This window comes from Nicotiana attenuata, chromosome 9 (genome assembly GCF_001879085.1).
Source record: "Nicotiana attenuata strain UT chromosome 9, NIATTr2, whole genome shotgun sequence".
In the NCBI taxonomy this organism is placed as follows: Eukaryota; Viridiplantae; Streptophyta; class Magnoliopsida; order Solanales; family Solanaceae; genus Nicotiana; species Nicotiana attenuata.
In genome coordinates, this window is record NC_031997.1 from 50,559,103 (window position 1) to 50,568,682 (window position 9,580).

Consider the following 9,580-nt stretch of genomic DNA (forward strand, 5'->3'; position numbering starts at 1 on the left):
CCCCCCCCCCCCAAAACTTATTTTAAATGTAATTATTTGTACCCTTAACGCTGACAACCAAACTCTTGGCAAGTGGTGAGCTACACGCGCCCCCACATGTATTTTTTACTTTTTTTATTCTTTCTTCTTTTTCTTATCCTTTTTTCTTTTTTCTTATTATTCTCATTTTTTTTGATTATTTCATTGCGATTGCAGCGAAGAATTGATCTGGAACGAAGCACTTCGTCTATAGGCATTGTAGAAAGTTTTGGTCACCGGCGGCATAAAATGGTGGTCGTCGGAATTTCATAAACACCATTTTTTTTTTGGCGAATTTTTTTTCGGGCGATATATATNCCGATGATGAATTTTTTTCCCCCAAATCTGAGTGTATTTTGCTTTGCTTATGAATAGATCTTTTTGAGAGTTTAATTTGTGTGTGAAAAGAAAAAATTGAAGAAAAACGGTTAGACAAAGTCGCCGGTGAATGAATATCCGCCGGAATTAGAGAAGAAACGGAAAAAAAAGAGTAAAAGAAAAAAGACAAAGAAAAAGGAAAAAGAAGAGGAAAAAAGTAAGAAAAAAAAAGTAAAAAAGAATAAAAAATAATCTGAAAATTATTTTTTTTTCCTTCTTCTCACTAAATACACACACTCTGGCACGTCAGCATTAAGGGTGCAAATAATTCCATTTAAAATAAGTTTAGGGGGGCAATAGGATTCCCGTGAAGAAAAAGTGTGTAGTTGGAAATTCGGGTATAGATAAGGGGAGTACTTGTGCATTTTCCCTACTTTAATTATAATGTATTTTTATTTTATGTATTGTTAATTTTCTTTATTAAATTTTAGTTTCACTTTTTAATTTTAGCAACATTAGATATCTTACATTTGTATTTTTTATTTTTAAATATTGATTATATTTCTTTTTATACAATTGTAATAATAATAAAAGTAACTTACAATCTTATATAAATATAATATATACAAAAATTAATATATCAAAAAAATAGGATATAAAATTAAAATTATAAAGATCTTAATATAAAAATTAATTATATACACAATATATGATAAATTAAAAGTCCAAAAAATAAAAAGATAAATAAAATAATAATAAATCAAATTTGGTATTCATGCACTATAATGGTGCAAGATTTGGTGTTCCATTGGAGCAAAAAAATACCAAATTTAGATTTGGTGCAAAATAGTGCACCCTTGAAGATGCCCTTACATGCTGAAGGTAGAATTATTAGTTAGAGCTTTAGTTTTGAGCTTCTGCTTTGGTATATGTTTCTATAGATACGTGATGTATTGTGCTCCTGAACTTCCTGTTCATGATAAAAAGGAGTTGGAGCAGCTGCCTTGCTGACCGGGGTGAAGCTACTCTCTCGTAAAGGTGGTCAATTGATCACTCTTTGTCGGAAAATTACATTGTATATATAGCTAAAAATTAGGTTTTAGATGTATATAACATATATTGAATATTATTTATCGGAGAATTTTGTTTTGCTTTTTCAAGTTTGAACACCCTTGGAGAAATTTCTGACTTCGCACGGCTTGCCGATTTGAGTTATCTTTAATAAGTTATTGAGTTATTTTTTCTCTTTCTTTTTGTGATGACTCTTTGCTTTTTCAAGTTTGAACACCCTTATCACTATATTAGTTTCCAACAGAATCAGTGGCCAGAATTTTTATTAATAGAAAGACTGACAGTATCCATCTCTACTAAAATAGAAAGCTCTGGGTAATCTCTTGGATGACACATAGATCAGTGGCACCTTCTACACTTCTTCAATATTTTCTTCAATTCAAGATTTCTTAGGTCAATTAGGGATTGTTTGGTTCACATTTTTTGGACCTTTTTTTCCGTTTGGTCAATTGCTCCCGTTTTACCATAAATTTTTGTTTGGTCAATTTGGGAGCTTTTTTTCTTTTTCAAATATCTGTTTGTTTATAGATTTTAATTATTTTTGGCAGATTTTGAAAATAAAATCTTCGAATCCTAAAAATAGCTCTAGAATAATTTTTGAAGTTTTTGTAGATTTTTAGTCACAAAAGTTCAAATTCTTTTCAAGTAAAATGCATGTCCAAACTCAATTTCAACTTTCAAAAATTATTTTTCATCTCATCTTCAAAAATTCATTTTTCAATATCAAACCTATATTCAAACGCTAGCTTTATTTCGAGTCTAATTCAAGACTCTTAGGTCAATCAGGGATCGTTTCGGAATTTTCTGTTGATGTTTGGTTTTAGATTAAAAGTGAGATATACAAATATAATATAGAATAAATCTTTGGTTTTACAGTTGATATTGTATTGGTCTAAATTTGGCGACTTGGTAGTATTGGATAAACGAGACCCAGGACGCAGTCGACTGCGGTGTAATAGCAAGAGGTCGCTCTCAAGAGGGCTGATGCCAAAGACAGGCAGGCAAGGTTAAGAAATAAGGGCAGGATAGGTTCAGATATAGACACAAGGAGTATTCCTTTGGATATTCCTTATTTTGTACTTTTTAGGGTTTCTAGGGAATATCCCTTATAAATAGGAAGAGATACAGAACAATTGGGGGATCTTCACTTTATGAGAAAAAACACACTGTAAAAGGTTGACTTGAAAGAATATACAAAAGTTGTCTTGTTCATTGATTACCTTATCCAAGCATACGTTTCTGATTCTTTGTTCACAAGATCCAAAGATTCTTCAACCATCTTTATTTCTCCTCTTTCCACGCTGTTGTTAGGGAAAAAAGCCATCCGAGTCTTACAATAATTGGGTGGTAGATTCCTTTTTGTTATATTCATTGCCAGTATCTACATTTATTGCACATTTATGTTGCATTCATGAGCATTTAATCAGTACGAACGTATTGATTAACGTTGTTTATCTTACCGACTTTACATAATATTTGGTCTAGATTTTATTATTCTTAACTAAGATTCACCCTTCATCTCATCATTAATTGATTTAACTAAAAGGCTCAACACTTTTAGCGGAATATTTGAAAACTTTCATTAATCTAGTGAACGAGATGCAAATTGAAGAAGAAACTGTAGCAATTTATTAAATTATTCATCAAAGTCTACCTGGTTGATATGATTTTTGTGCTTGTTCAATTATTCACCAAACTCTACCAGATTGATATGACTTTGTAAGCGGCCTATCTGTTAAATCATTCATCAAAATCTACGTGATTGGCATAATTTATTTGTGTTGTCCAACAAATTATTTTTCAAAATTATAATTTGATACATAACAGTATGACAAAATGATAGAACTTTAGCAATAAATATTATATTGATCTGATTGCTCAAACGTCAATATATCAAGCTGTTAAATTAACATAAATAAATGTGGCAAAATCATGACTTTTTAGAGTAGCTGAAGAGCTAAGCCTGAGACAGATAAATATGCTCCTTGTGCCTATGAAATGATCAAGACAATCTGTGGGGGAAATTTATTTTCTTTCCACATTTGAATGGAGAAGTAACATCATATTGCAGATATAATCATATTATTTGACAAATATCTAACATCTTGTGCAGATAAAACCATATTAGAGATTGTAGATAGGAAGCTTGTCCTCTGCACTGGTAATAGAGGTTTTTCCCTTTAAGAAGTTGGCGTACCAGTATGCGGAAAGTTTTGGATACCTTGTTAATTCTTTATCATCCAAATCTACATAGTAGAGGCCATAGCTCAGTCCATAGCCACCAAGTAATTCCAAACCATCTAACAAGGACCACGCGAAATACCCTCTTGTATCCGATCCATTCCTGCATTATATATATAGTAAAAATAGCACGGTATAGCCAGTTTTCGGACTGGTCAATCAAAAATAGCCAGCGTTTACCAAGTCAATGAAAAATAGCCACTATTTTGCTGCAATAGAGACCGGTCCAGCATAATATACTGGAGTTCGGTGCACTTGTGTATGAACTCTAGCATATTATGCTGGACCGGTATACCTTGCTGGCTCCAGTATAATATACTGGAGACTGGAGCACCGGTGCTCCAAACTCCAGTATATTATACTGGACCAATATACTTGCTGGAACTCCAGTATAATATGCTGGAGTTCTAGTGTACTTATGCTGGAACTCCATCATATTATGCTGGAGTTCCAGCATACTTATTCTAGAACTCCAGTATAATATGTTGGAGTTCAAGTATACTTATGCTGGAACTCCAGCATAATATACTGTAGTATTTTTTTCGGGTTTTGAACAGTGTTTTCGCTCAGATTTATCTTTATATAAAAAGTGGCTAAATTTCGATTACTTTTGAAATTGGACTATTTTTGAACGACCAGTTGTAAATCTGGCTATTTTTAAAATTTACCCATATATATATATATATATATATATATATATATATATATATATATATATAGGTAGAGTGGACAAAACAAAAGTTTTTAGCAACTTTGTTATAAGAAAGTCAATAACTTTGTTGTTTACCTTACAGCGTCAAGAACACTCCCAATGTAGGCATGCAAATATTCTATTCTTGCTGTGTCATTTAGTGTACCATTACGCCGAGTCTTTTGACCTGCCAAAACATATCATTAAGCATCTTAAACACTTTTCACTTCAGAAAGTCACAAAATTATGCTAACATCCTGAAATCTTACATTTGGAATTCAGAGGAAACTACAGTATAGTTTCCAGAATACCCCACAACAGGAAGTGGGGTGGGGGGGGGGGTGTATACTGAATAAGGCAAAACACACAAGTGTAAGAATCCAGAAAGCATAAAATCAAAGGAGAGGACGCACCATTTTCCTGAATGTAAATCGGCGGGTTGCCATAAGCCTCTTTTAAGTAGTCCAGAAATTCATAAAGACCAGAAGGTATCACTGGATACTAAAGTCAAACAATGTTTAAGTGACAGAAGCCGTGTATATCTTGAAATAACAACTTATATTAGAGGCTTCACCTGATCTGCTGCCAATGCCTCAACTGCAGGAACTCAAAATAGATAAAATTAGTGAATATCATCTTATCCACCATAAGCACATAAAATAATAAACTATGGAAAAAGATAAGGAATTTGGATTTCATACGTGAGATATCTGCTTCTATGTCAGCACCAAAGTCCCTGGTATTCTTTTGAATGCTGGAAGACCTGTCCTTGACAGATGCTGTTGTATAGTGGTTTACGCCTATGAAATCAACTGAGCCCTTAACTAGCTTAGCCTCATATTTGCTGAAGGTTGGAATTCTTGTCCCAGCAGCCTTCTTCATTACAGAGGGATAGTCTCCAAATATTAAAGGATTCATTATCCTGCAGCCAAAGTCGGAAAACAAACATATTGCTTGCAAATATAAAAACATCCATCTTCTCATCAAAAAGCAAAGCTTAAGTTATTAGAGAAAGCACATTTTCTTGATAATAGGAGACAACGAACTTGAAACTAGAACGTCTGCCGAATTGTGTGACCACTCATTTAAAAGTTGAAGCTTTTAAAGAGAGCACAGGTTTATATTATGTCTTTTAAAACAAAACCTGTAATATTGATATGGCTAGATTTGACATGTCAGAAATATAACAGCCAATGAAATTCTAAAACTCACCAACCAGTATAAAATTCATTAGCTCTTTGTGCTGCATTTACATCATCCACTGAATGTGTGTAAGGAACAAACCAAAAACCATATATACTAAATCCCACAAAACCATGTTGGATGGACTGCATTGCAAAAATTTTGCTGTCATTAATAAGCACATCACATGTCTTAAAGTAAAGTTGTTCACTCACAAGTAATACAAGGAGCTGGAAATGAGAACAGTAATGCTCAAACTAAAGCACTAAAACACAAAATCATTGAGACTTCAATAACGATACAGATGAAAGTTATTTTGCTTCTAGATTGAATCATACCTTGTAATTTCTCCTGTACAATTTCATTGTGGATGAATGTGCAAGCAACATGTTATGAACAACAATATAAGGCTCAGTAGATGAATTGCCTCTAGAACAATTAACCCCAAAAGGTGGGGAACAACGTCCTGGTGGGATGATGCCATGATCATAACCTCCGATAGCAAATACATTGGCCTCATTAATGGTGGTCCAATACAACACCCTGTCACCAAATTCCTTGAAGCATACCTCTGCATATGCAGTGAAGTCCTTCCTAAAGTCGATAGCAAATTGTAGAGTTAATCGTATCTGATGACCTGATACTAAAACTGATATATGAGTAAACAGGTCAAAAATATATGCTATAGACATACACAATCTTTCGGCTTAACCATCCCCCGTATTCATCTTCAAGTACCTGTGGCAGATCACTGTGAAGTAGTGTAACATGTGGTTGAATACCTGCAATATGAAATACTTTTAATGCGGGAATTTGAAAGTGCAGTTTTTTGCTTTTCTTCTTTCCCTATTATATGTAATCGACAAGATGTAGCCAAACGTTATAAAGAAATTTGGTCATTACCTTGGCTGATAAGTTCATCAATGTAATTGTTATAAAATTGTAAACCCTTTGGATTTACAGGTCCTCTTCCACCTGGAAAGAGAACAAACACCGACCGCATCAAAGGGGATGGAAAATAACCTGAGGTGTTTGCAAGAGGCTAAACCTACCTGGAATAAGTCTAGACCATGAAATAGAGAACCTGTAGGCTTCTAAGCCTGTCTCCGCCATGAGTTGGACATCTTCCTGCGATGAACAAAATATGCCTTTCTTTACGAAAACCACCAACTTTTTACAAGACATAAAGAACAAATCATTTCTTGAAGACCATAAACTAAAAATAACAAAGACACTTAGAGTTAGAGTGGTACCCCAAACCTAAGATTATGCTAATCCGCCAAGGACTTAAAGACTTAGTTAAATGCTTTTTTTGGCATGTTGTTAAGAGAATTGAAAGATAGGAACTTGTAGACAACATTGCAGTTGTAAAATACAACAACCAGGAAGTTCAATTGATTCTAAATCCTAAGCATGGAACTGAACACTTCTTTCATTGCTTTTCAACGTAATAAGCATGTTATTTATTCAACATCTATAATTTGCTTGTTGCACTTGTCCGTTTTATCTCGGATATCAATCAATCAAACTTCTACGAAAACTACCCACTCCTTAAACTATTGATGGTATGGAACCATTTGTTACATCTCGTTACTTCATAGCAGTCAGTGGGAGGTAAAGGAATCAGATTGAAACAGAGTTATTGTATAGACCTTGTATTTGTGGTACAGATCACATGCTATGTCTCCATTGGCTCCACCGGAAAAACCTGGAAGCAAAAACTTGAAATATATATGCCAATCTGTACTAATCTAACTCGCAGCATTTTTTGTTTCCTAATAGAGTGATTTTAAATTTCTACAAAGAAATAAATGTTCCACATATAAATGATAGTCCAAAAGTAGCATATCCACTTGATCAAATGTAAAACTTTCAGTAGTAGATTCCACTGCCATAAAAAAGGGGCAGCCTGTACAAAAGATCCCGTGCTTACGGAGGATTCGGGGAAGGGGTGTGTTGTAGACAGCCTACCTAATGCAAGCATAGCTGCTTCCATGACTCGTACCCGTGACCTATAGGCCACACAAAGACAACTTTACCATTGCTCCAAGGCTCTCCTTCGGTTACTCCACTACCATAGATGGAAAAAAAAAAGACATTTCAGTTAGGCAATTGTAAAAGCATGTAACAAAGTCTCCGCCATAGCATGGTAAAGCATCAACTGTGACGCTCACGATGGAAGGCGCTGATAAGAGCGGGGTTTGGAGAATGACTTACAGTCTTCTACGATGGCAAGCTTCCGAAAAAAGGATGCATATGACACTTAAGTCAATCCCACATCGGAAATGAAGAAGAAAATGAACTGATATATAAGACAGTACAAGCAGAGGTGGATCTAGGATTTTAGGAAGATGGGTGCGCACTATTACGATGAGGTGGATCCAGAATATAAATTTTACGGGTTCTAACCTTTAGCACTAACTATTGCAGTATTGCACCCATTATACTTTGGAAACTATAAGTTCAAAATTAATCTCTTTTAAAATAGTAATTTTCGTACATCTATATCTACACTCTATGTGGAAAATGTTGGGATTAGTTGAACGAATTGACTATATGCTACATCATCCACTACTACTAGTTTTAATATAGATATTTCGTTAAATCATATACTAAGATTTATGGTGACAAAAGAAAAATAGGAATTTCAATGTGTGAAAATTTTGAAAGAATACACCAAACAAAGAAAGAAAAGAAAAGGAGTAGTTAATTAATACGCAAAAATTAACACCGGACATGTCCATCTCCTGTCGGCGCCTAGTTCTATAAGAAAAAGGAAAATACAAACCAGCATGAGCAAAAGTGTCCCAAATGCTAGGTGTCCTTCCATCTTCAAATGCTGCACCTTCTACCTTTTCTTCAAATATAACCAATCAAAGAGTAAACATTTACTGGAGTATTCATCAATTAAAAACTGATCAAAAGAAATCTTTTAACTGACTTGATAGGCAGAAGTTCCAGCACCAAAAACAAAGCCAGGAGGGAAGTCAGCTCTATTATAATGGTCTGTACTAAAGACTATCACCAATAAACATTGGATTGAAACAAGCAGCAGCAAAAAACTGTAGTTGGATTGCACATTTCGGAGCATCATGGCTATTATTAACTCCTCTTACCCCACATATACCCTCAACACTTATTGTATTTCTTGACCCATATATTTGTTAGTTCCAGTAAACCAACAATGGAAAGAATCTTTATCACTTTTCCATAGTTACAAAGAGAGGGGAGAAACAAGAAGTGCATGATAGGGACATTCTCCAGCAAGAGAGAGATTTGAAGTGTTAGGGGTCGTTTGGTAAGAATAATGTTACAACATGATGTATCAGCTAGAACAAAACTCGGTATGGAAAAATCCTTGGTAGGAAGGCTAGCCCCGAATGGGGCCCTACCCGGCGCGAATCCGGATTAGTCGGGCTTCAATGTGGGTACCGAATACCGGGTGAGAAATCAAAAAATAAAATAAAATGTTAGGACATGATGTATCAGATATTAGTTATGCTTGCATCAGTTATGCTCGTATATTTATTATCCATTGTTTGATTTGATGTATTAAAGTATTGTACAATTTCTAAAAGAATTATTTGTTTACAAAAATACCCTCATAAGTCATAAGCAGTCCATCACTTTATTATTTTAAAGAAACATATGTTGAGGAATATTTTTATATGAAAAAGATTTTTAAAAATATTATTTGATTTATCTACCTATATTGTAGTATATAACTGAATATTTATTTATAAAAAAAATATGCTAAGTATTTATTTAGTTACTTGGGATATAATTTTATTTTCCACTTTCTTAGACTATTTCAAACTTGCATTAATATAATAATATATTTTAATCAAGCATCAATTTGGAAGGACAATTTTGTCTTTAATTAAGCTAATGCATGCATTAAAATCCATTGCATTGTTAATACCATAGTTTCTTATACATTAGCTATGCATAGGATAATATCAAATAAGGTGCATATTTGATATTACTTTATTCAAAGTTTGTGCCCGAGGAAGAACAAAATTGAGAAGAATGAAGTAGTTTATTCTCAATCCCAAGAAT

At 33.9% G+C, this 9,580-nt stretch overlaps 1 protein-coding gene across 4 annotated transcripts; it reads right to left on the reverse strand.

Moving 5' to 3' along the window:
- LOC109232441 (beta-glucosidase 11-like) lies at window positions 3,279-8,669 on the reverse strand. Of its 4 annotated transcripts, XM_019398205.1 has the most exons (14): window positions 8,463-8,548; window positions 8,310-8,378; window positions 7,493-7,592; window positions 7,174-7,229; window positions 6,574-6,649; window positions 6,425-6,496; window positions 6,216-6,303; window positions 5,860-6,115; window positions 5,552-5,667; window positions 5,041-5,261; window positions 4,914-4,936; window positions 4,753-4,840; window positions 4,436-4,526; window positions 3,279-3,751 (listed from the first exon to the last, which is right to left on the reverse strand). In XM_019398205.1, the coding sequence occupies exons 3-14, from the start codon at window positions 7,515-7,517 to the stop codon at window positions 3,532-3,534; spliced, it is 1,332 nt and encodes a 443-aa protein (XP_019253750.1). In that variant the 5' UTR covers window positions 7,518-7,592; window positions 8,310-8,378; window positions 8,463-8,548; the 3' UTR covers window positions 3,279-3,531. The 4 variants fall into 4 exon arrangements, with proteins under 4 accessions (XP_019253750.1, XP_019253749.1, XP_019253752.1 ...); XM_019398204.1 differs by lacking the exon at window positions 7,493-7,592 and having other exon boundaries at window positions 8,310-8,373; window positions 8,463-8,669; XM_019398207.1 differs by lacking the exon at window positions 7,174-7,229.

Coding starts and splice junctions, on each gene's coding strand:
- LOC109232441 (XM_019398204.1), bottom strand. CDS start 8,615: ATGATGCTCCGAAATGTGCAATCCAACTACAGTTTTTTGCTGCTGCTT. Junction 6,304..6,424: donor TGATGAACTTATCAGCCAAG/GTAATGACCAAA, acceptor TTCATATTGCAG/GTATTCAACCACATGTTACA. Junction 4,937..5,040: donor CATAGAAGCAGATATCTCAC/GTATGAAATCCA, acceptor GAGTTCCTGCAG/TTGAGGCATTGGCAGCAGAT.